General features: G+C 47.0%; 1 protein-coding gene across 5 annotated transcripts in view; it reads right to left on the bottom strand.

Moving 5' to 3' along the window:
- The window catches only part of fars2 (phenylalanyl-tRNA synthetase 2, mitochondrial), a 139,108-nt gene that overhangs the window by 88,524 nt on the left and 23,229 nt on the right, over positions 1–27,355 (bottom strand). For 2 of the 5 annotated variants that reach the window (XM_026180532.1, XM_026180529.1), the window contains exons 2-7: positions 10,633–10,955; positions 7,782–7,868; positions 7,247–7,306; positions 7,001–7,169; positions 6,764–6,926; positions 6,562–6,693 (exon numbers count right to left, since the gene is read on the bottom strand). In XM_026180532.1, coding sequence (XP_026036317.1) covers positions 6,562–6,693; positions 6,764–6,926; positions 7,001–7,169; positions 7,247–7,306; positions 7,782–7,868; positions 10,633–10,937 — 916 coding nt within the window. In that variant the 5' untranslated portion in view covers positions 10,938–10,955. Of the gene's footprint in view, positions 1–6,561; positions 6,694–6,763; positions 6,927–7,000; positions 7,170–7,246; positions 7,307–7,781; positions 7,869–10,632; positions 10,956–18,042; positions 18,526–19,200; positions 19,645–27,355 lie in introns of those variants that run through there. The other 3 variants (XM_026180530.1, XM_026180531.1, XM_026180533.1) reach the window with 3 other exon arrangements.

Below are 27,355 nucleotides of genomic sequence, written 5' to 3'. Positions count from 1 at the left end.
GAAAACCCCTGAGACACACACACACACACACACACACATACACACACACACACACATAGATAAGTGGCAAAGCAAACACACACTGCAGAATCACAGACACATAAATGTTGAATACACACTTCACTGGAAGAATCAAACAAAGACACACAAAGAAGCACAGACTGTATATTGAAGATGGAAGCCAACCAATTAAATCAAAAACATGATCAGGAATAATCGAGTACAAATTTAATGACTTTCAAATAAAATACATTTTGTTGACACTGAATGTTTTTCAAAGTGAGGCAGAGGTGCAGAGCAGGTACACGGGCTAAAAGACTGTATATAGAAGATGGCTGGAGCCACAGTGATGTCACGGTTTTACAGTCTCAACATTTGATTAAAACATTGTTACATAACGTCCAGCATCTTTGGGTGGAGGGGGTTCAGAAGGCAGCTGCAGACAGATGTTAACGAGCTCCCGTTAGCTTCAGAAACATCTGTGACTCTGACGTCCTCCACAGTCTTTCTCGCCATCATCCGAGTTTGAGCTTTGATGGAGGCGCCTTTGAATCAACACGAGCCAGAACGACAGCGTTTTAGTGAAAGTGAAATTTAAAGTAACTCTTTGATGGTTTCCAAGCCTCGTTTTGATTATTTCGAGCTTCACCATGTTGGTGATCAAGGGGAAACGGCACATCCACAGGGCCCCGCCCCTAAAATCCAAGAACAATTTACAGAGGAGTCGCCCCCTGCTGGCTGTTACAAAGAGTGCAGGTTTAAAGAGCCTCAGTACTCAAAGCTACGTCCTTCTTTTATGTACAGTTGGAGAGAAACTGAAGCCAAGCTCAAGCACAAACACTTCTCTGTCTCGTGTGTGTGTGCGCGTGCGCACGTGTGTGTGTGTGTGTGTGTGCGTGTGCACACGTGTGTGTGTGCACGTTTCTGTGTGCGTGTGCACGTGTGTGTGTGTGTGTGTGTGTGTGTGTGTGTGCACGTTTCTGCGCGCGTGCGCGTGCATGTGTGTGGGGACTCCTTCTCCGGGGAACCCTGATGAATAAATAAGCAGAGAAGAAGAAATAGCTCCCCCCTCCCCCTCATCAGTGAATTAATGAAGACATTCATCTCTCTCCCTCCACCATCCCTCCATCCCTCCGTCTCCATTAAAATCTCATTTTGTCATCTCCATCCATCCATCCCTCCCTTTTTCTCCACCCTTATTTCTCCTCCTTCGTTCCTCCTCACCTCCTCCTCCTCTTATTAACTCGCTCCCTCATCACACGGGGCCTCAGGCAACACATATGGCAGTCACGCTTCTACACCATTAAATAACACACACACCAGCACCAACTGGTGTCCCCTGTTGCCGCCTCCTTGCGGGGATGAGGTCCTGCCACTCGTTTAATCCTTCCTCCAACCTCCTCGTACCATAATGCCTCCTTTCTGTCCTCCCTTTCCTGCATCCTCAGTTCCTTTCGTATCCTTGCCTTCCCCACTCTTCCTTAGTCTCCCCCCTCTCTTCCTCATATTAACTTCAAGGCCTCCTCACCCCCTTCCTCCTCCTCTTCCTCACATCTTTTTGTTCTCTTTGCCAGCTCTTCCTTATTGTCTCTCACTCTCAGTGCTCCAGAAACGTGTGTGTGTGTGTGTGTGTGTGTGTGTGTGTAGGATAAGGGGGGGGGGGAGCTGAATGAGTGGTTTCCAAGGTAACGGAGGCACACTGCTGCAGTGGATATGTCGGGGAGGTGCAGAGGGTGAGGAGAGTTTGGAGGGAGCGAGAATGAAGGAGGCGTGTGTGTGTGTGTGTGTGTGTGTGTGTGTGTGTGTGTGTGTGTGTGTGTGTGTCTCTGGATGTCAAGAGCATTGGCTCTGCTGCAATGCTGCAATGCCCCCACACACAGGCTTCACGTCTGACAACCATGACTTTAATTTGCCTTAAGGGCCCAAACACACACACAGACACACACATGTGTTTGTGAAGGAAGTGAGCAGGACTCCCGAGGAGTTCAGTTTCCACTCGGAGTGAAAGTGAGCTGAGAAGCTCCTCCACCCTGAACATCCATGTAGGAGGTGGGCGTGTGCACAGAGGGCAGGGTGCTGCTGGTGGAGCTCTGCCAGGTTTAAGTCAATTAAATATCTGTTAAAGTCAGCCAACCTTTAAAAAGTGTTGAATCTGATCTGTTATGGACCCGTCCACCCACCCCGACCTCCTCTGTGCACACGTCTCTCTGTTGTCTGTCAGAGTGCTGATGTCACGTACGTGAAGCTGCTGCAAATAAAAACCAAACGTTCCTCAACGAGGAGAAAAGTCGAAGTTTCTTCATGTTTAGACAAGAAACAAAAACCCGACTTCCTCTTTGTTCCTCTGACATCCTTCGTTGGTCCGCACTGACTGAACCGACATCATTTTACAACCAGAGTCGCCCCCTGCTGGTCATTAACATGCATGCGGGTTCAGAGTCTGTGTTCCTAATAAACTGCTGCACATTAAACTTTTTCTTTAAAGGAAAACTTTAACTTCCCTTAAAAATGTGATTCTCCAGAGAAACAGACAGAGGGAGCCGGAAGGTGTTTGATGGTGTTCAAACCAATAAAACCAGTAAGTTTCCCAATAATCCTTATGAAAGTATTTTTAGATGAGGGTTTGACTCATGCAGGAACAACCTTCGAGGACACACAGATCTCACAGCTCATCCGTTTCATCGGGTTTATCCTCCACCCTCTCTGCGGTGTCGACTCTGAGGTGATGGGGTTAGGGCGGTGCACTCGACCTCTGAAACTAAACCTGTGAGGTGTTTCCAGGTGACACATCTTTTCTTATTGTGAGGATTTCTTCTCAGAGTCTGCCGTGTGCTCAGCTCTGATGCTGTTACTGAAGGGAGAGCCTCTAACATGCTTTGCTGCCACAGAGGAAATAAATTCACGGCGAGTGAAGCGAGGAGAAAATCTGCCGGCTGTCAGAGGCGATGAGACGACAGCAGCATCTTAAAGGAGAATCGACTCGCTGCAGTAACTCGGTGACCTGCAGGACCAACACAACCGCTGGTGATAAAACTGAGCGGCCCTTTCACCTCGCGTCACGCCGCCAGCAGCTCGGCTGTTCTCACAGAGGACGTGTTTGCCCTGGAGCTGAGGCACACACAGCCGTAGTCACTGCTCAGGTGGAAACGCCTGCATGAGTCTGAGGGAGGTGCAACAGGTGAGGAGCACGCTCATCGAGCTTCCAATCATTGCACCTCCTGCCCTGATCGCAGTGGAGGAGATGGTGCAGCGAGATTCATTGAAGGCAACTCAGAGAGGCGAAAGGAGGGACGGGACGTCCAGGGAGAGATCTGAGAAGGAGCAGTGCTGGGAGGAGTCCCGAGGAGACCCTGAGGGGAGCTTGTTTAAATGTCGATGGCAACTCGGAGCTTCTTTAGAACAAGTGTAGGATCATGGCCGTGACCACTTTCCAGTTTCTGCTTCCTAATCAGACCAGCGGGGAAAAGGAAGTTCATTAAAATGTATTTCTGTTTGAGTTTGGTGCTCCGAGAGGAACTCAAAGCTGTTGAATCCAGTCGCCGGTAACTTCCCAAGCTCTCGGTTTCCTAACAAGCACGTTTGCTCTTGCAAATTATTTGCAACAGTTCACAGATTCCTGAGGAAGAACTCCCTGACAGTCACGACTCAGGGAAAAGACAAAGACAGAATTTCCTCCCCAGGTGGTGACAGCTGGACGCCACACTCGAACATCAGCTCACGCTTTAGCCGCTAACACAAACCCCGACTTTCAGCACACGAGGCGACTAGAAAGTGACGGCGGGGAAAAAACGGACGCGCTGCGACGTCAGCGAATGCAACATTCACACTACTGATGGAGTTTCTACTCCCTCTGCCTCTGCTGGGACCTCAGCATCAATTTAACCTCCAACTGCTTCTACTGTCAGCCAGAAGCACACACACACACACACACACACACACACACACACACACACACACACACACACACACACACACACACACACACGAAGAGTAAAATGGCCAAAGGCGCTTCCATCTCGCTGTGTGTGTCCTGAAACAGTCTATTTCAGTCATGGCTCGCTGCAGGAAATGGATTCAGAAGTGTGCGCGCACACACACACACACACACACACACACACACACACACACACACACACACACACACACACACACACACACACACACACACACACACACCTGCAGACTCGTAAATGAGAGTGAGATGATGCAGAGCGTTCAATAATAGAAGCAGTGACACTGACAGGGATTTCTGCAGCGTGATGCCCCCACCTCTCCTCCTCCTCCCCTGAGCTGCAGCCCCCCCCGGTGGCAGGGCTGGAAACTGCCGCGCTGACGTCACACTCGTGATTTCAGAGGACAAATAAACAGAAGACAAAGATCCTTCGAACATCGCTCAGCTGAAGGACGTGTTCAGAAAAATAAAACCTCGTTTCTGTAAACACAGATCTGCAGCCATTTGACGATCAGCGTTTCAGGACATAAGAACATGACCTTTAACCTCCACAGAGCCACCACAGCATCCACACCTGCAGATCTTCCAGGGTCCAGTAAACACACTTAAAGAAGAGACTGTTGCATCACAGCAGGGTTAATGATTCAAACCCAGGCGTGTGCTGATCCTAAAGCAGAGCGTCATGAAACCGTGCACAGGGTGGACCACGGATAACCTCAGTCAGTCCAGCTCACACAGGTCAGGGCTGATTGTAGAGCTTTGAGTGGACGATGTCCTGTGAAACATCCACACTGACCCGTCAGCGTTTCACACGCCAGAATAGTAACCATCAGCAGCAGCAGCGTGTGATGCAGCTGCACACCTGGGGTTCAGAGGTGACTGTAAAACAGCTGTAACGCTGCTCCAGATGTTGGGCTCAGGACGGGATGGAAGCTCGTAGGTTCAAACCTGGGCTCGGTCTGATACCCCGCAGCGCTGCGACGATGGGCTACAGGTCGCTCTCCCTCAGAGCGGCTGTTTGCCACAGCGCCAGCTTACCCTGCACCATCAGCAGCTGGATCAGAGGCACGTCACGTGCTACGCTAGCTCCCAAGTTTGATGGTTTGAGTTTCTTCCTGTTTCTTTATTTTTGTACTTTAACTTTTTGATCTGCTCATTTCCACAGTTTTATTCTTGGGCCCTGCCAGGCTAGCTTTGCATGATTCACACTGTGAGCAGCCCTTCAGTTCATCCTCCTAAACAAGCAGTCTGAGCTCCTCCCTCTTTAAACCAGCACAGCTCTGATTGGCTGCCCCTCGTTATGAGCAACTTAAACAACAGGTGGGTGGATGCTCCAACTCTGTGACATCATCGAGAGTCACTGACTCACCTGGAGCACACACACACACACACACACACACACACACACACACACACACCACTGTTTTAAACTCCGACCCTGTTTAACATGGACATCCACCCTGGAACAGGAAACGCACGACTTCATACAAACGTTCCCTCAGGGCGTCCCATGAGACGGCTCCATGAAGCTGCTCCACCTCCTGATCTCCTCTGTGTGAACTTCAGGTAGCCCTCCACCCAGATGTGCATATCTGAAGTGTGTTAGTAGCTCCAGTGCACACACACACACACACACACACACACACACACACAGCGTGGTGGTAAAAGAGCGATCGGGCCGCTCTTTGCGTTTTAAAGCATGTATTATTGATTAGAACAAGCAGCAGTGAAGTGCAGCACAGAGCTGCAGCTTTGTTCAAGGGCAAAGCTGCAAGTTAGCCACTTAGCAGACTGACAGGAGAGAGAGGGGCGAGCGACGGGGCGAGCAACAGGGGAGGGAGAGAGAAACCCTAAGAAGAAGGAGGAGAGGGAAAGGTGTGTGTGTGTGTGTCTGTGTGTGTGTGTGTCTGTGTGTGTGTGTGTGTCAGTGTGTGTTTGTGTGTGTGTGTGTGTGTGCGTGTGTGTGTGCCTGTGTGTGTGTGTGCCTGTGTGTGTGTGTGTGTGTCTGTGTGTGTGTGTGTGTGTGTGTGTGTGTAGGTGGAAATCAGCTGTTAACGATGTGTACGACAGGCCAGACGTCCTGAGAGGCTGAACTGCATCGAACACAAATCAGCAAATCAATCACCGAGCTGCCTGTTTACACACAGGACTGTGTGTGTGTGTGTGTGTGTGTGTCTGTCTGTCTGTCTGTGTGTGTGTGTGTGTGTGTATATGTGTGTATATGTAAAAAACAAAACTATTACATGGACTGAAAATGTACAACAAATAAGAGGTCCAACTCAGAGGTGAGGTGAAAGAGGCCACGCCCCCAACACACGCCCACTATACACATTTATTTCTGCTGTAACGTGGAACAACACGAGGGTGTGTGGGACGGACCGACTCCCTGCTGGACGCTAGAGGAAGTTTCCAGCCCTGCAGGTTTCATTCATGGAAACATTCTGCTCACAGCAGACACGACCTTTGACCTTTGACCATAAACCTTTGGAAAAGTCTGTTTGTGATTTCGTTTTTAAGACCCGAAGTAAGGTGAGCGCACTCCTCTGCTCATGTGACCGAGGTCGAACTAACAGAATCATGTGTGCGTGCGTGCGTAGGTGCGCTCTGACCAGAGTTCAGCAGCTCCTGCTCCATCACGCCACAGCCCAGCACCTCCATCCAGTCGCCCTGGAAACGCACCTCCATCTCAAAGGACGGGTGAGTGAAGGGGAAGTAGCAGTCGACCCACCTGATCTCCAGATCTGAGGAGGAAGACGAGGAAGTTTGAGGAAGAGCAAACCTAACCAGACGTCCTGGTGGGCGGGGCCTCACCTGCTCCGAACAGGTAAGAGACAAGTTGTGTCAGAGTGCGTTTGAGGTCAAACTCCACCAGCTTCACCGCCTCCAGAGTGTGCGTCTCCTGCTTCTCGGGAGACCGCCGCCCTCCTCGCTCGAACAGAGACAGCTCGCCACCGTTCTGCACCCGGGAGAACAGCTGAGGGACACGACACTGCGGGTCAGGGTCACGTGATCACTACGTCACCTGTCTAACTTTTTCATTCTGAGCACCTGGCGGTTGGAGAAGAGTCGCACTCCCTCCATCTGGTGGAAGACGGGGTAGTGGCTGGCGTCGATCTCGTCCCGCCTGTAAACGTCTCCGGCCAGCAGGAAGGCGTCCAGCCCCGACCTCACCAGGTCCGTCTGGTGGGCGGACGTGTGAGCGCGAAGCATCGTCGTCCTGTCCCACATAAAAACAGGGTTAGTGACGCCGATGGAGGACGCCGAGCGCTCACGGCAGAAGACATCGGCTCTCACCTGTTCAGGTAATAGTTGTCTCCTCGTTTCCTGCTGGGGTGTCCGGGCGGGATCAACAAGCTGTCAGCAAAACACAAAGTAACACTCGATAAATCAGAACAGCTGATGGAGCGACAGCGAGGTCCATCACAGTCCCTGTTTCGATGGAATCTGGGCTTTTAATGAGTCGGATAATTAACCGCTGACCTCCGCTGGAGCTGAGGGGGTCACGCACATTCAGCCAATGATCTGCACAAACTTGTTGAAACGTGTTGTGGAAATCAGGGGAAAGAGCCTGTAAGAAGGAACGTGACCCGCCAGCAACTCTGAGCGTCTTTGTGACAACACTTAAGAAAACATGAATCTGGACAACGTCCTTTGTGTTGTTGGAGTCGGGTCGCTTTGGTCGTGAAGCCACAGTGAAAAAGTGCAAAACCAGAGATGAACGTTCACCTTCAAAGGAAAAGTTGTGTAAAAGCATAAAGAAGATAAAGTAAACCACAGCAGCGTCTCTGTTCAGTGATATTAGTGGATAATGTGACGGGAAGCTGCCGACCTGTCAAAGTTCTGCTCCGTGGTCACCACAGGACTCAGGTTGTCGTGGACGGAGAAGAGGGGGTTTCCCGAACGGCCGATGTACGAGCTGCGGGTCAGAAACACCGTCAGAGTGAGCACACACACTGAAGACAGTTTAATCCTGCTGATGAAGCAATAACAGGATGAGCTGCGTCAAAACCAGGTCACATCACGACTGTATTTGAACTCACGTTAACTTCTTGTATAAACAGATGATTTAAGGTCCACACTGAGGAAATCTGTACTTATATGTAACACGAGTCACACACACACACAGATGATCTACACGCACATACAGTGGGGCAAAAAAGTATTTAGTCAGCCACCGATTGTGCAAGTTCCCCCACTTAAAATGATGACAGAGGTCAGTAATTGCACCAGAGGTACACTTCAACTGTGAGAGACAGAATGTGAAAAAAAAATCCATGAATCCACATGGTAGGATTTGTAAAGAATTTATTCGTAAATTAGGGTGGAAAATAAGTATTTGGTCACCTCAAACAAGGAAAATCTCTGGCTCTCACAGACCTGTAACGTCTTCTGTAAGAAGCTTTTCTGTCCCCCACTCGTTACCTGTATGAATGGCACCTGTTTGAACTCATCATCTGTATAAAAGACACCTGTCCACAGCCTCAAACAGTCAGACTCCAAACTCCGCCATGGCCAAGACCAAAGAGCTTTCGAAGGACACCAGGAAAAGTATTGTAGACCTGCACCAGACTGGGAAGAGTGAATCTACAATAGGCAAGCAGCTTGGTGTGAAAAAATCAACTGTGGGAGCAATCATCAGAAAATGGAAGACATACAAGACCACTGATAATCTCCCTCGATCTGGGGCTCCACGCAAGATCTCATCCCGTGGGGTCAAAATGATCATGAGAACGGTGAGCAAAGATCCCAGAACCACACGGGGGGACCTGGTGAATGACCTGCAGAGAGCTGGGACCAAAGTAACAAAGGTCACCATCAGTAACACACTACAACGGCAGGGAATCAAATCCCGCAGTGCCAGACGTGTTCCGCTGCTGAAGCCAGTGCATGTCCAGGCCCGTCTGAAGTTTGCCAGAGAGCACATGGATGATACAGCAGAGGATTGGGAGAATGTCATGTGGTCAGATGAAACCAAAGTAGAACTTTTTGGTATAAACTCAACTCGTCGTGTTTGGAGGAAGAAGAATACTGAGTTGCATCCCAAGAACACCATACCTACTGTGAAGCATGGGGGTGGAAACATCATGCTATGGGGCTGTTTTTCTGCCAAGGGGACAGGACAACTGATCCGTGTTAAGGACAGAATGAATGGGCCCATGTATGGTGAGATTTTGAGCCAAAACCACCTTCCATCAGTGAGAACTTTGAAGATGAAACGAGGCTGGGTCTTCCAACATGACAATGATCCAAAACACACCGCCCGGGCAACAAAGGAGTGGCTCCGTAAGAAGCATTTGAAAGTCCTGGAGTGGCCTAGCCAGTCTCCAGACCTCAACCCCATAGAAAATCTGTGGCGGGAGTTGAAAGTCCGTGTTGCTCGGCGACAGCCCCAAAACATCACTGCTCTCGAGAAGATCTGCATGGAGGAATGGGCCAAAATACCAGCTACTGTGTGTGCAAACCTGGTAAAGACCTATAGTAAACGTTTGACCTCTGTTATTGCCAACAAAGGTTATGTTACAAAGTATTGAGTTGTATTTTTGTTATTGACCAAATACTTATTTTCCACCCTGATTTACGAATAAATTCTTTACAAATCCTACCATGTGGATTCATGGATTTTTTTTTTCACATTCTGTCTCTCACAGTTGAAGTGTACCTCTGGTGCAAATTACTGACCTCTGTCATCATTTTAGGTGGGGGAACTTGCACAATCGGTGGCTGACTAAATACTTTTTTGCCCCACTGTAGATGATCTGCACGCACATAGATGATCTGCACGCACATAGATGATCTGCACGCACATATATGAGCTTCGCCAACGTCCGTATCAAAGACGTGTCTGCTCCGTTAGATTGTTCTTGTTTCTTCTTCTTCCTTCAGCTGCTCCCAGCATCCTCCTCAGTCACACCAACCCTCTGCACTTCACTCCACCCATGAACCTTCTGAGGTTTCCTCTCTTCCTCCTGCTCTGCAGCTACAACAGAGTCTCTGCTCTCACCTCCTTCTCCCTCGCTGCCTGCTAACATGCCCTCCCTAACTCCACCCAACCCTCAATTATAAAGTAAAAAACTGGAACCGTGGGCCCTTTGTGAGTGGAAAGTTTGTGACAGAGGGGTTTGCAGTGGATTAAAAATACCTCCAGAGGTGTACCTAATAATGTGGCCCATGAAAAATTTGATGCTTTCCTTGTCACAAATAAACGAAAACTAAATGCTTTTTAGATGTTTTAAAGTTTTATCGATCAAACAAAGGCTGGTGGGCAGGCAGGGTGTAAGTCAGGGAGGGAACAAGGAGGAGGGAAAGTGGGAGTAATGAGGAGCAGCGAGGAGCAGCGTGGAGATCACCCAGCAGCTCTGGGGTCTCCTCGTCATCTGCTGCTATCAGAGCACGCAGGCTTTTCTAAAGACTAAAGTTCACGACCTGCTAAAAGGCAGAGCCATAAACCAATGTCAGCTCACGCTCGCAGTGACTGCTTAATGACTTCTGAATGCAGCATTAATGCGCTCGCCGTCGCTGTGATAGATTTCTGATGGCGAGAATCAGCAGCAGCTTTAACGATATTTCACTGCAGCCAAATTTACACTTGGCCGTCCCCAGAGACCCACGGAGCCTGCAGAGAGTTAGTCAGCATTTAAACTGAACACAACACCTGGCTGACGACCGCACTCGCTGCCTACCTGTAGAAGTGAGCTTTGATGCGCTCCTTGATCAGCCAGAGAGGATGATGGGATTGGTTGTGGAGGTTGCGGCCCACCTTTTCCAAGATCTTTGGAGTGACGTTGGTGAAGTCATCACGCGGGTATGACTGGCCTAACACCTGCGCCGAGTCCTGACCAATCACAGACTGAGGGGCGTGGCCCTTCGTGCTCAGCCGTCTCCATGACGCTGCGCAGCCATTAGGCCAGAACTCTGACAGGAGGTGGCGAAGAAGAGGGCGGGGCCAAGGCTGAAGATAAGGGAGGACTGACGGGGCGAATATCATGATGACAAATCCACGAAGCTGCAAGGACAAAACAAGGTCAATAAAATATGTGGAAAATGTTGGTTTCATGTTATAAACACATCAAAAAAGCCACAAACATCAGCTGTAGTTTTATCGCCATGAAAACGTCACCTGAAAAACGCGAAGGACGTTTGTTTAAAGGTCTGTTTGTGTTTCGACAGCCTGGAAAGCAACGAGGAAATAAACTAGGAAACAAAAGATGGCGCCAGGCAACAAGGTCACCTAGAGATGGAAGATGTTGCACTTTTGATTGCACCGGTCGCCTGGTGGGAGGCAACCAGTCTCCAAACAGCTGCTGCTAAACACAGATCATCTACACATTGCAACAATCTGTTTGTGGCAATGGGCGTGGCCTGTCTGTCTCCTCTGCAGTAGGCTGCGAGTGTGCAACACTGCACGATGACTGCACAGGTTGCCTCTCACCTGGCAGCCCGTCTCCAAACAGTCGCAGTCCGACTTTGAGCCAAGTCAGTTTGTGGTGATCAGACTCTCGGGGAAACTATAACAACTATAACCTCATAGCTGTTGATTTTTCAGATCCATCTGCAGTCAGAGTCGGAGTGAATCTCAGCAGGTACTGGACTTTGACAGGACTGCCTCTTCCCTTCCTATTCCTGTTAAACTGATAATAATAATAATATGTAATCATATGCCATCAGCGTATTGAAAACAGCTTTCCTGGGGCTGTGTTGGGTCACTAAAGGGCAGCAAAACTCCTAAAGATGCTCAATTTCTGAATGAGCAGGGACAGAATGACATGTTTCTCCATCTGATTACTCATATTTGCTTCTCTTAAGGTCTGCTTAGGTCTCGGCCGACTCCTGAGGTAAATATCTGTCTCTTCAGCTCATAAATGCTCCGCCGTGTTCACCCGCTCCTCTCTGACTGCGACTGCCTGCTGTTTGCTGCCGGGTTCAGGTGTTCGCCGATCAATCAAAGAGGCTTCAGTCTCCGAATTTATCATTTGCGGTGAAAAGGGTGGGGAGGGAAATGAGGAGGACGTGAATCAGAAGCGTAAAAATAAAACGGCAGCGTCTCAGCGGAGGTCAGATCAGGTGAGCGCTGCGGCTGCCGGCTTCATTTATAATTGCACTAATGGACAAACATCGAAAACAGCAAAGGTTAAAACGAGGCGCCATCCTTTTACTGCTTTCCATCATTTATCCTCTGACAGGAGGCGACACCATCGCCCTTTTACCCACACCCCTCAAATATTTGTACACACACACACACACACACACACTCTTGAGGAGCATCCCTGAATAAGACAAAGGGTGTTGCATTGCAGTGGCATTGCAGCAGAAAGGATTATTGTTCCTTAATCCAAGAAGCTTTTTACCTTTCCTCTGCAGCTGGTGTCATATTATACTGAACCGTACAGGCCAGCACGGAGGTCACACACACACACACACACACACACACACACACACACACACACACACACACACACACACACACACACACACACACACACACACACACACACACACACAAACCTGTTTCTTCCAGAAAACACATCTCAAGGTTATTCTGACTTTAACAGGATGATGGAGTCGAGAGGTATTACTCTGAGGTGACACAGCCTGAATCGCCCACAGGCTTCACCATTCATCACGCCAGACAGTACCAAACAAAGATAGAATAAAAGCTGACAAATCAACAAATTCTTCCTCAGAGGAGCATTAATATATTCGGTAAAGGTCACGGCAGCTCGACCATGATTTGTCTTGTACACACTGTTCATAATTTGTTTGAAAACTGGCGCTAAAGGAAAGGTTATGCAAAGACCAGAACAGACGTCCTCTCTGTGGAGCTTTAATGTGTTTGTGGGCTTTACTGTCAGCGTCATAGATATTAATACACTTCTGTGAACTGAAACATTAAGCCTGAGGGGCAAAGAGAGGAAAACAAGCATCAGTTTAATGATGGGAGGTCAGTGTGGGTCCAACCTGAAATGGTTTGCCTCATATTTGTCCTCAGACGGTCAAGGCTTCAAGGATAAATGATCAAGAAGTTAACATCTGACATGTGGAGTCCCTCAGGGCAGCGTTTCGGGTCCTCTTATGTTTCTATTACATGTTTTAATAACGTGGAATCTGTAATTCATAAATTACTTTCTGGATGTCTGTGTGAGCTTTACTGATGACAACACTTAGTTATTGCACTAACAGCATAAATATATACTGCCCTGTCCACTCTGCTGCTGTGACAATGTGAACAACTCTGTGACGAATAAGGGCATCTTACCTCATCTTAAACCACACAGTTAGACTAAGCTGTTGAAGGAGGTAGCTGCTGAGCAGGTTCACCTCCACAGTCCAGGCCAGCAACAATCTTTGCAAGACCAGAAACTAAAAAGCTTCTTGTTCAGCATCAGCGATGGACGTAGAGGACGCCACCCTCTGGGTTACTGCATCCTGTTCTCAAGTCTCGAGGTGAGTGTTTTCCCCATATCAGTGTTTTGAAATTGGAGGGGAATTTAACGGTGACACCAAACACTCATTGGCTAACGACGTGTCAATTTAAAGTCATTAACCAACGAGCCTACCCTGGATAATCCTCCTTTCTGAAGCCTGACCACAGGTATCGCCTTCAAACCTGGAAACTACGTCCATGTTTTAACTGCTTATGTTCACAAACACCAATGACTTAAATGTACTGAACTCTTCCCATTCCCAATAACTTCTGATATCTTTTTAAGCTCCTCCTACTCTGTGACCTGTTTGGGGTCAGCATCAGGTTCAGATCCATTTCCTCATAGGTCATTTTGACCTGTTTGGCAAACACTAAAAGAAATGTTATAACAAAGGAAGTGTTAGACACTTGATTTGAAAGGAAGCATCTTCCAGCTTCAGCCTAGCTCTGACTCGACCCAGGTTTAGTCAGTGATACTTTCCCGATCACTGAAATGCAACATGTCATGAAGTCCAGGTCGGCCATTCGATCAAATAAATACATAAAAAGTCACTTTAATAACATCCTGATATTTGCACTGATTGGTTTTTGTTACACTGATTTTATCATTGTCTTTTGTTCTATTAGGTTTGCTGAGCTTCATAAAGATACTTTCTTATATTATACCAAAGCTTTGAAACAGCTTTTTACTGATTTATTGATCAATGCCACACGCTGGAGTAAAATGAGTAAAATCTTCAATCTCTCTGTGGACCTGAGAGAAACGTGAAGGCGTCTGTCATCCTTCTGACTAAAGGTCATGTGACCTATCCAGTCGCCCTGCAGTGGGCGTACCTGCCGCTGTCCCTCTGTGGGGGTTCAGTCTAATGATTTTTAAGACACAACACCTCCATCTTTCTTCTCTCGAGCGTCACTCTGAAAATGCGTCCAAAACTTGCCTCCGTCTCAGCTTCTGTCTCTTCCTTTTTCCTCTCGTCGGAGCTGACCTTCCTAGCATGCGATCAGCACCATATGCCTGTTCCCATGGCGCCAAACGCCGCCGCCACACATGCACATATGAGCGCCCACACACACGGACACACATGTAGAGTAAATACACATGATTTATGTAATAAACTGCAGAGCTGGCATTAAGCTGCAGTTACCACGGACGGATGGAAACACGAGGCGCTTTACGGACCGCCGGCTGAACGAAAGTTTGCAGCTTCCAGAGAAGGAAATAAATTATTGTGATTTTAGAATATTTCTGGAGTTATAAACAACATTACACAACGCTTTGGTAGTGCCTCCGATTTTTGACTGTGGCAAAAAGAAATCCATCATAATCATATTAGTGTAACAGCATCAGCAAGTGTGAAAATGAAGAATCATCCCCAACGAGAAGATTGTCAGAAGATCAGAACCAATCGATGAAAACAACGATGGACACACTTCCTGTTGGGCCCATGAGCTTTGTGAGGCTGTTGTTTCAGCTTTTTTAATCTGGCTGTGACGGTCTGAAGTTTGGAAGAGTTCAAAGGTCTCAGCAAAACCTCAAAGAGCTCCCTGTAGGTGGAGGAGGAGGTGGGGTTGGTGGATGGGTCAACCAAACATCAGACTGTAACGTTCGTGTTTCTTCATTTCCTTTATGTTTTAATATCACTTCAATCTTCAGCCTTTACAAAACAAAAAGCTGCTCTTAGTTTCTATTTCAGGTTACACACCTGAGTGACCTTTGAGTGAGGTCAAAGGTCACTCATCATAGTGACCAAATGAATATACCCAAGAGCAGAGAGAGGAAGAGAGAGACTCTAAAGAAGGAAAGGATTTTTTTTAAACAGAGTCGAGAAGTCGAGCAAAGCAAAACATTAGATCAGATCAAATTTTAATGAGTCCTGTGGCAGAGCGGCTGTGTACGGGTAACCACGCCGCTCTGCTCGCAGCTCCATGTTCGTTCACCCCGAGCCGTGTCCAAACACACACACAGATTAGGATGTTTAACAGCTGGAGTCGGTGTGTCTGAGAAGACTCTGACACGGCTGTTGACCTTCTGGAACATTTAATTTGGGAAAACAGGATGGAGAGAGTGCCAGGAACTCGTTCCCCCGAGCAGATGATTTCAGGGAAACGATGATTCCCTCCAGCTCGGAGGTGTTTACCAATAAGACTTCTGTTTAAACCCAGATGTTTCCCACGACGCTGTGAGTCGTCGTCCTTTTTGTCTCATGCGAAGAGCACAGAGATCACAAAGCTGCTGAGTTTATTCCTCCAGAGCTGCAGATTTTCCCCTCTTTGACTTTTTCTAAACCTCCAGACTCTCAGTGCACACTGGGACAGACTCCAAGTCCTCCGTCTCAGACTGCAGTGGGTATCTGCAGTCCTCCCTTTGACATGGAGGTCCTCTGTGAGGTGCAGCAGGTGGAGGACTGGCTTTAGAGTGAGGGTTGCTGTCGCAAACTAAAACGGTCGAGAGTGTGCCTGAAGGATCCATCCACCCACTAACGTCCTGTCACTCATCGAGCCAAAATCGGGATCAGTCGAAACGACCCTCCACCCACAGGAGGAGCAGATTGATGAGGGTCAGGCGGAGGTTTGGTGGACCTGCTGAGACGCCCGATTCACAAATGGGCTTGTCACAAACAATCTCTGATTTCCTGACGTACTCAAGCTTTCATTACTTTCACATGCAGAGGCCTGCGATGTCCACGTGCGATCAAGAGACTTGGACAAACTCTTTAGCCGAGTCCCAGCAGAGGGAGGCGTGTATTCAAACACCCTTTTTCCAAATTCAGCACAGGCTTCAGAAGAAGGAACACGTACTGAAACAACAAAAATAACTTCCCACACGTCTTTTTCTGAGCAAGGCTTAAGGTTCAGACCAAGATTAGTCTTTTAAAGATGAGCACATGAGTGGCTGAGTCAAAGGCGAGCGTCCAATCTGTGTGCGGCGGTGGGTAAAAACCGTTTCCACACTCCGCTGTTTCTTTAATAAATGAACAAATAAAGTATCCAACAAGAGAAATGTGACAAATTACTGTTGCAGATAAAATGTGTGGCGATGGAGGAAGTGAAACATGATTCATCATGTGTGAAAGTTGCTGAGAAATTCCCTTGTTTGGCTGCCAGTAAGTTGTTCTGACTAACCAGCATCGGGCTGCAGCCAACGGTGAAGCTGTGATGTGACTTCTGAAGCTGCCAGCTGAAGAAAGGTGGCAAGAGAGACGGCGCCAAGGACGCGCTGCGGCGCTCCGTCCAAACACGACAAGAAAGGGAAAAAAGTCCAACGCGCGTCAGAAAGACGGAGAAAAGAAGTCTGGATGTGACAAAAAACGAAGACAGCGGGAAACACGGCGCCTCAGACAAACCCGACGGGCGCCGAGGTTACAGTGTCACGTGAACACGCACGCGCAGGCGCACGTGATGAAACGGACGTCAGTCAGACGTGAAGTTCAGCGCCGTGCGAGTGACACGAAGACGTAAAGCGACACACAAACGCACACAGAGGCGTTCTCCAGCAGCGGATTTAGCGCAGAGGGATTCATTCAGCCTGTAAAAAGTGACGCCGTGATGGAGAGAGGCGGTAAATTACACACTGCAGAGGGAGAGAGGAGCAGGGAGAGGCCTGCAGGCACAGAGACGTACTGTACCTGACATAAATTCATCCAGCAAACGTCCATCCGAGGCAGGACGCTCTGGGACCTCAGCTAAACCGAGGCTGCGCTTAAAGGTGAGAGAAATTCTGTTTATGAAAGGCTGTTTAGGAAAGTTACAGGCGAATAGCATCCATCCATTTTCTGCTGCAGCCGCCTCCTCCAGAAGAAGGAGGCCCTGATGCTGCAGGGCCTCCTCCTGGTAGGACATGCCTCACCTAGGAGGCCTTCTAATCAAATACCCAAACCATCTAACTGCCTCCTTTTGATGTGGAGGAGTAGTGGCTCTATTTTGAGCTCTTCTGAAAAGATGGAGCTCCTCATCCAGTCCAAGGCGGAGCCCAGACTCCCTTCAGAGGAAACTAATTTCTGCTACTTTGGTCTGATTTGGTTTGATCTCATTGTTATGGTCACTACACAGAGCTGGAGGTGAGCATAGGAACGTAGCTGTAGAGGTTAATCTACAGCAGCATCACTGCCGTTCCCATTCACAGGCTAATGCTAACTGCTAATGCAACCAGCTGGCCAAGCGTTCATTTGAATCCTGTTTAATCCAAACCCTGCTGCATATACAGGAGCCTGAGTGATCACTTTAGTTTTTATTATTCCTGTGCAGAAACCAAAGATGGAGAAAGAGACAGCAGTCAAAGTCAGAGGAGTGGAATATTTTTGTATCAAACACAAACCAACACAGTGACATTACCAACACTAAAAATGTAAATTAGCCAACTGAAGACGGTTTGATTCAGGTCCGGCTGTATCTAAATAAAACTATAAGTATATGTTGTACACGTCTGAGGACAGCTTGCATGTAAACAGGTGCTTACACTCAGGGACCTTTTGACGTCTGGCACGTCCCCGAATTCATTTATCTATTTGTTTCTGTACGAGTCTGTGTGTGCGTCCGTACTGTGTGTGTCAACGTTAATGAGAGGACGAAGGTTATTTTTAAAGGTTAAACTTCACAGTGACGGCCTGATGGTGGTAGCCGTAGGCGGGAGGGCTCCGGGGCAATGATGGCGTCTTTCCCAATTATTGACCTGTTTTGTTTCCTCTGCAGGAAATGAACAGAAGTCATGTGATGTCCTCTGAAGTGATGGAAACCCGACGGCGTGTGAATGAGCAGGTGGCTTCTCTCTCGCCGCCTCTGCAGGAGCATCAGTGTCACTCGCCCCCTCCCATCAGAGGGAGTCCCTCTCTGGCACTGTGACCACTTCCTGCGGCTCACGTCTGTCTTCCTGTTCACGACACACACAACTCACTCGTCAGCACAGACAGTTACACAACCTGGGACGCCCCCCTCTCGCCGTTATTCTCCCTGAATGAAATGCAGAGTGGTGATGGTTTAACGCAGTAAAAATACACATCGATTAACATCTTTTATGAGCCGTAGAGGAGCATTAAACTCACTTCTATCCTTATAATGACAGATTTTTAAAGATGTTACCCTGTGATGCATGACTACATGATTTTTTTTTTATGTCTACAGTAAATTATGCACCCAATAATGGACTAAGTATATCATTTTTATCTTACTTTGTAGAGACTAAACCTTCTAGGCTAGTCTACTGCCATGATAAACGTGCACTTTAACATTTTCTTCATGTATTACTAACTATTTTAATGCAATAAGATCTTCCCCGAATCTCTCTGCTGCCTCCAACAGCCTGTGGAGTCTTTTCTGTACGATGCACAATAAATTTGAGTGAAGGGTTAGATACTCGTACCCACTCAGAACACCTCTATTTCCCTTTTTAGCTCCAACAGTTAGCAACACTAGCTAGTATTAGCTTAGAAATAGAGTTGACTAATCACAAATGTCACGAAATGACACACAAGAGGACAAAAGGCCGTCTTTATTGCGCCTGATGTTAGCTAACATCAGGTTAGCTAACATCAGGCACCGCAGCTAAGTTAAAGCTAGCCGGCAAACTCGGATACAATTGGCTAGCTACTTTAAGCAGCTAAACTGATCCATGACACATATTTCAACTAAACTACACAAGATTTTAGACATCAGTGGCAGAAAGCAAAGATGTGTAAGTAACACTTGCTTTCCAAAGTAACAGCCAACATGGTGGCAGTTAGCCAGCTAGCTGTAAATTAGCTATGCAGCATCTATCTGACACTGATGGAACTTTACATCCAAGTCAGCTTTGCTATTACTGCACTAACACTGAGGTATACACCACACTCACCACTTCAGCAGGTATCAGGTGTTCAGCTGCTTGCTAACACAAATATCTAATCAGCTAATCACATGGCACCAACTCAGGAGTTGCTAAAGTTTAAACATCAGAATGGAAAGAAATGGGATTTCAGTTACTTTGAACATTGTATGGTTGTTGATCCCAGATGAGCTCGACAGAGTACTGCAGGGATTTACGGACACAACCGTCTCTAGGGTTTACAGAGGATCGTTCAACGCCTTTCTGCTAAAAACAGGGAACTGAGGTTACAATTCACACAGCTCACCAAACGCCGCCCGGCTTGATGAGTTTTTGCTGCGACATTCAGATAGTAAACCTGGTTTTAAAACATGATGATGAGCTCACGGCACTCAAATGGCCTCCAAATTCACCAGACCTCAGGAACCTTTGGGCTGTGGTGCAGCAGGATTCATATCACAAATGCAGCAAACAAATGTGCATCAGCTCTGTGAGGCTGTTGTGCCAACATGGACCCAAATCCCTGAGGAGCGTTTCCAGCTCCTCACTGAATGGCATGAATAATTAATGCAGCTCTGACATACAGTTCATACGATAGAGCGAGACTTCAGGACAGTGTGGCGCGACTCACTGCTCAGGTTCGTGCTTCCTGAACACAATGTGTGTGTGTTCTTTAGCAATAATAGGTTGTAAGCTTTATGGATCATGTATCTGTAGCAAGTTTCAAATCTTCTCAAGTTAATTATCACAGAAACGCAGTGAAACCTGGATCTGCCCGAGGGAAACGAGCCTGCCCAAACTCTGATGGATGGTTGAGAAAACGCTCGTGAATCATTTCAGATTTGTAGCATCCTGTCGAGTTTAATCCACCTTCCTTCGTTTCACTCTGACTTCCAGCTTCACACTGTTGTGTTTACATTTGATCTGTCCTCGTATCGGCTTAATAAATCCCCCGCGAGGCGCTCTGAGTCATGCTGACCTGTACGAATGTGTTATACTAATAAAGTTTGACTGATTGATAAAGTTTTTCATGTGCGCGTGGTTCTGCTGCTGCTGAGGAACGTCGGTTATTTCATGACCTGCGGTGTGAAGGAGGACAGTTATCTGCCTGACACGCTGTATATATGCAGCCATAAAGCAGCGCGACTGCAGCATCTATGCATCAGAGTGTGTGTGTGTGTGTGTGTGTGTGTGTGTGTGTGTGTGTATGTGTGTGTGTGTGTGTGTCATGATAAGTGTGCCTGTGGGGCGGCCGGGCTGCAGCAGGATTTACAGGCGCTGTAGTCGATACAGCAACGTTTATTTAAAACAGCACGTCCCGGAACGACCCCGCATCCATCTTCACTCCTCCTCCTCCTCCCCAAGCTTCTCTTTAACCCCCCTACACTGTCACCTCGTCCTCCTCCTCCTCCATCTTTGTTGCATCTGTTGAAGCAGCACCCCACACACAGTGCTCACAAAGGCTAAAGGTTCGCTTGATTTATAGACGCTAGAGCAGAAGTGAGCTGTCAGGAGAGGCTAACAAGAAAAACAAAATAAAACTGATGGTCTGGGAAGTAAAATGTGCCTCCAAACTGCTTTGTTTTAAACTGAAATAAACAACAAACCGCTGCTCACGCCGCAGAGTGTGGAAACAAGGACGTAGCCACCGTGCAAATATTAGCAAACGCTCTCCTTAAAAGCTTTCAGCTTGATTTCAACACCATCGTAGCTTTTTGAAGGTCCCACGTATGAGGCTGCGGTAGAGTTCTTATCATAGATTTAGCATCACGGTTGTATTTAAAACACAGCCTATAGCCACTGTGACGTCAGCAAGGAGCAGATGGCCGAGTTGATTAAACTCCACCGAGACAGCGGTGACGCTAATCAGAAAGATAGACCGTCACATTTCACCGCTGTTTACTTCCGGCCGACCCGACCTTCTGAGGACCCGCCCACGTAGACCGCGAAGGCCGGGTCCTCAGGAGGATGCAGCCCATGAATTTGGACACGATTAAAACTCTGGAACAAACGGGAAGCATTCCAGTCTTTCCTTTATTAATCTATAAAAATAAATAAACATACAATAAATACACGATGACGTCTGGTTTGCTGTTAGTCAAATTTAGGTTACTTGTGTTGGTTTGGTACTGATAGTTTTTAAAAGCATTAGCTAACTCATTGGCTAATGCTAACTGAATATCCAGACAATGTGATTGGTCAGTTGCAGCACTGACCCTGGACAACACTACAATGATGGTGTAGGAAAAACGCCAACACATCGGATCACGCCCATAACGCTGCCATCACCATGTTACAGATGATGTGATACGCTTCATATCAGGAGCCGTTTGTCACTCTGCAGTTCTTCTTCTCAGCGTAACCAGAGGTTTGCACTGTGAGACTGTCACTACTGCACAGTACTGCAGCTCAGCGTCCATCATCCTGTTTGTTCTTCCTCTCCTGCAGTCTGCTGTCGTCTCTGCTCACACAGACACTCTCTTCTCTGCAGCGACAGAAACTTTACTTTTATTCTGAGTCCAGTTAAACGAGGGGAGATGCTCGGGAGAAGCTGCCTTCACCACACTGAGTATGATGGAAGAAAAAGGATAAAAAGTCTCCTCCAGCTTCCTGTTTCCCACCTGAACCAGTCACATGACTGAAACCAGCTTTGAAGAACAGACGTCCAGTTAAACCTGCGTCAGCTTTAATCATGGCTTTAAAAACCCCTTCCAGGAGCCTCCGGGTCACTGCGGCACTGCAGGAAACACCTGAAACACCTGAGCAGTGCCGGCTTCACGTGAGGGAGTTTGTGAATGAAACAGCAGCGGAGCTCGTAGATGAGCATTATTTATCCTCCCTGATTTATTTGTTTTCATTGTAATACTCCTTTTTTCCTTCTCATCGTTCATTAATATTACATGGAGGCTCTGTGCCGTCGGCAAACTCTTTGTCTTCATGGAAATCCAGCCCGGCAGCGGCAGCTCGGAGCTTCTTTATGAATGTAAGAGGCCGGTCGGTCGGTCAGTGCATCGATCGGTCGGAGCCGTCGCCGTCCTGAGGGACAGCGAGGGCCGATCCGAATCAATCATCCTCTGTTGTGGCAGCTCAAAGCTCGGTTTTTCTCCCCCGATCTGTCAGATTCAGCAAACAGCAGCTGGAATATGTGGAGCCGGCAAAACACAAAGATAACTGAAGTTCCCGTACAGCAGGCCGACGACCTTCACTGCCAGGGCCGGAAATATCTGCACGGAGTCAGAAGACCTGAAGCTTATGACAGCGACAGAATCTATCCAGCTCACAGGCCACCACAGTCCAGAGGACGCCACAAACACCACCGTGAGCACGGATGAAGCCCATCGGGTGACCGGCGTCGCGCCGTCAGCCGGATGTGTTTATCAGCGTGTAGCTGCAGAGCCCTGCAGGACACCGAGTCCGACCTGTGCTGCTGCAGGTACGCCCAGCTGCACGAACTTTAGCAAGAAACTAAACTTTTAGCAAAATAAAGACAAAAATAATGCAGGTTGAGTTTAATTTGACTGAAGTCTGAGAGCAGATGGAGCTCATCAAACAAATCTCTCACATGAGGATTCATCCACGCTAGCCCCCGAGGTTCAGCTAGGTTTCTTTTCTTAATTTAGTGCTTGGGTGGCACATTTTTAAAGAACATATGTAAAGAACCGCGGCTGTTGCAGCTGTTGCAGCATGCGCAGTGGTTAAATGTAAACAAACTCTTTTTATTATCCTACTTCTTAAAGTTCATGAATGCAACAAACACAAAGATGAGGCATTACTGTCAGGAGTATGCAAAGTAAAAAATTATCACCCACGATGCACTGCAGCGTCGCCACACGTGGAGGAACATGATTTACTGTCCTGGCGTGCTTTAGGCCTCAGACCTGGAGACTGGTCAACAGCCAGTATTGTTCCCTTACTGGTTTTGACTGGTTACTGGAGGTTGCTGGCAATCAGTGTCAAACTGATAGCTAAAGGCCCATTCAAGATCTACCTGGTAACCACTGGTTACTAGGGAAACACAGCTGTTCCGCAACCGCTACCTGCAACCATCAAAACCCTCTATTGGTTGCTAGGGGGTGCTCTTTGCCTTCAAAGTAAAAGCGGTGCCTTTTCAAATGTGTAGGTTATCGTAGAAATGCAACTTAAAGAGGCGCCATGTTCGGTGCTGTGGGCGTGGCTCGTTTAGCCATCAGACACACAACAGTGGCGGTACGGGCTACAGCGTCTCCATCTGCGCTCCCTGCCGCCATCATGGACCGACTGGGCGGTTCCAATGTTCTGAGCTAACAGACCAACATGAGGGGGCGCCCCTGCTGAACCCTCAGACTGGGAACTCTGGACCGCTGAATTCTCACTTCACGTCAAACATGATGTTAAATTATAGAGATTTCAATCAAGACAAAATCAGAATGATGATTATTTTGTGACCCAATCACGTGGCGTGGCTTTGGATCCCTGGGCGAGCCGAGTCCAAGACAAAACATCTCTTCTCTCTGTGCCGCCCGCGCGAGCGGAGAAACCTGTACGGCTTAAATGTAATTGAGATGAAAGGTGTTTGTAATATTGACGCTTTCTGCCTCAGAACGTTCAATAATTCAGCGCCGACAGCAGCTCGCTTTAAAGTCGCTCTGATCGCTCAGGTTCTCACATTCACTGGTAAAAATAACTTTGGATGGAGCTTCACCTCTGACTGCAGGACGACCTGAAACACCGACCACGTGTGTGTGTGTGTGTGTGTGTGTGTGTGTGTGTGTGTGTGTGTGTGTGTGTGTGTGTGTGTGTGTGAGAGAGACAGGAAGTGTGTAGGCGTGAGAATCCTGGCTGCGATACAGTAAACATATGCTGAGGAGACACTGGAAAGATTGCAAATTGGAAATTGAAACTATGCTGCAAACACACACACACACACACACACACACACACACACACACACACACACACACAGGGAGGGGTTTTTAGCCAATTTCGGCGCTTTGCAATTCATATCTGCCGTGTTTGGGGATTTGATGGAGGCAGACGTTTAGCTGTCACCCACACACGGCGGCGTCCTCTGGGTGTGACGGCAGGCAGGAATCTGCTCGCTGATAATTACACAGTATTGGCACGACGCTGACACATTTCAGCAGCTTTATGAAAACACGCTGCGGCTGTAAATAGACAAAGTGTTTGTATGAAAATAAAATGCAAAACGAGCCGTGAAATTCTGAACGAGACAAATGGAAGACGGTTCATTTGGAGGCTGCAGATCCCCGACAGAGACGGTAATGTTTCATTTATTCTTATAAAACAGAAACACGTCGCAGATGAAGGTCTGATTTGCTCACATTTAATGTTGGCAGATAAACTCAGTCACTCAAAGCTTGTTGGAAGTCAGAATGAACGAAACGGCAACAATAAATAACATACAGAAATGAAAGAGTGACTTCCTAAAAAGGCTGTAGTTAACAGAATATATGATTAGAATAATTATGATTCCTGTTGTCACCCAGACCCTTTAAATAAAAAAAGTTTGGCCTTCTTTGCTGTTATTTAAAACCGGATGACAGGAGAGTGTGGAGAAGGATTATTACAGGATTTATTACATTTCTATTTTTTTAAGTTTAATTTCAATTTCTAAATTTTATTTTCCTCTTTTTTTATTTACATTTTTCCAATTTTATACTCAATTTCTAAACTTTTTACTTAAATGTTTACCTTTTTTTAAATTTAATTTTCACCTTTTTTGCATCCTATTTCTTATTTTTTTATTTTTTTACATGGAAATGTTGCATTTTATTTCCTTTTGTTTTCCTTCTGGATTTATTCCTGTAGGCACCAACTTCACGTGCCTACTTTGATTTGTAGTTTACTGTTGATATTGCTGATTAGCGATCTTTGGTCCTCTGTCTTTCATGCACCAAAGCTGCATTATTAGCATTAGCTGACTCATAAAGCTGCTCTCCGTGTTGGAGCTGACTATGATCCACCCAGGAAAGTGTTTCATGATTTAGCAGTGGGATCATTTCCTTCTGGTCCTCCTTTCACAACCAGAGGAGTCGCCCCCTGCTGGCCACTAAAAAAGTGCAGACTTAAGGCACCCACACTGGCTTAACTATGTCCATTATTTCCATGGAGTCAGTGGTGGAAGCCGCTCGCTGAGCCTGGTTCTGTTGCAGGTTTCTTCCAGTTAAAGCAGACGTCTTCCTCCTCAGCGTTTGCAGAGGCTGCCCTGACTGCATTGTTGGGTTTTACCTTAGAATAAAGCAGCTGCAGGTGACTGCTGTGAGCCACACTCTGAATGTGTTTAGGGACCGAGTCACTGCTGGAGCCTCTAGTGGACATTAGAGGAAGTGCAGTTTTTGACCCTTATTCCTTGCCTTGAATGTCGTCTTCAGACCCACAGTCAGACTTTAAGACTCACGGTTCCTCCTGAACAGCAGAACGTTCCTGAGAACGGCTCAGATCACAGAGGATAACGCAGAGCGCCCAATGAAATCGAAAGCTTGTTTTTTATCCACCTGTCTGCAGATAAACTCTGACTCTCTGGTTCTGGAGAGCCAGCTTATGGCGTGATCCTTTAAAACCGAGTCGGGATCTTCTTTATGCACAGCGGCTGTTCTTCACTGGAAACTGCCACGTCTGTAGAAACCAGAGCGGCGGAGGAAGCGGCGGAGGAAGCGTGCGAAGTCGGCGGCTGGCAGGTGCGAGCCGTGTTGAGAGGTAATTGGCGGCAGAGCGAGGATGAAAGGCTGATCAGGTGACGTGCAGGTCGACCTGACTGACAGCACAATCCTCCACGTGCAGGCGTGCTCTGCCTCGACAAATGTGACCGAATCTCAGGAGGAAGTAGAGCGTGTGATCCGTTCTGTGATCTATCAGGTCAAACGTAAGACTGTAGTTCAACAAAGACAGATCAGGAAGGCAGTAACGAGGGAGGGGGGCTGCTCTCCGGGGGGGCTGATCACTGTAGGACACATGAGCACAAACCACACGTCTGGTTTTCACTCTCACTGATAACTCATTAACCCTTTAAAGACCATCACAGACCCAAGTCCACCAGAGTTTATCTTCATATTTTTACCTGCTGCAGTGACGTTTTTGAGCATTTCAACTTGCTGTACATCAACACAACCGTTAAATTCACATTTTCATAATATGTATGCATTAAGTCCAGAGTAACCACAGGAACATCCCTACTGAGGTGCGTCCCTCAAAACTGTCAATGCAAAGAAGTTCGAAAGTCCAACCACAGGAGGTTTATTTCGAGTGTCGTCATAGTTTCATTTTTGAGAAATTTATAAACTGCAGGAAAAACAAAAATATTATTCTGCACAATTTGCAAAATAAAACAGTGTCAAAATAAAGTATTTCCAACAAAGTCAAACACACCAGCAAACATTTGAAAGGCTCTGCAGGGAAAAAGAACTACACTTCCCATGAAGAATGACATCACTTCCGGTTTTCACAGGTAATAGTGGAAATGCGATTGTTCGTACTGACGTTTTTCCACCATAGAAAGTGCTGTGAACAGCTGATCAGATCTGAATGCATGTAAGCTCTGGTTTCATGTGTAAAAACTATATTGCACTAGCTCATGTGGGGATTTAAAATTAGTTACACAAACGGGAGCGTGCCTTTAAAAAATGGGCTTTGAAAGGTTTTAAATAAATGAAGCTCTAATGTTTCAGTTCAGTGTAGAAGAAACTTTAACAATAACAGTTTCAACCTGACGCACCTGAACACCGAGTCACGCTGCCTCCATAAAAAAGAAAAACAAAGATTTATGACTAATTAAAAAAGACAAATTAAGAGTCAGAAGTTTCACTGTTATCTTGCACTTTTGAATTTTTATTACATTTTAACTTTGTCTAATTTTTTACAATTTTTTATCTTGTTACTTGCTCTTCAGTGAAAAATGACTTTGATGTTCTGACTTTGTATCAAAAGGGAGACAATTAGAATTTCAAGAGTATGATTTTTTTCATCTTTTCTTATGTAATGTCAGCTTTTTATTTCAAAATTAAGAGTTTTCTTTAGTCACCAGAACGTGGTTTATGTCGCAGTTAAGATATTTCATAATAAGATTTGATGCTGGCTTTCTCTCCAATGAGTTTTATGTTGGAGTGTTGACTTATTTACTTAAACTGATGATGATGATGATGATGATGATGATCTCACAATGTCAGATTTTTTCTTACGTGACTTTTCG

The sequence above is a fragment of the Astatotilapia calliptera genome, chromosome 9, assembly GCF_900246225.1.
Source record: "Astatotilapia calliptera chromosome 9, fAstCal1.2, whole genome shotgun sequence".
Taxonomy (NCBI): domain Eukaryota; kingdom Metazoa; phylum Chordata; class Actinopteri; order Cichliformes; family Cichlidae; genus Astatotilapia; species Astatotilapia calliptera.
The sequence above is the reverse complement of the archived record's forward strand: the minus strand, read 5'-3'. Positions and strand labels throughout refer to the sequence as shown.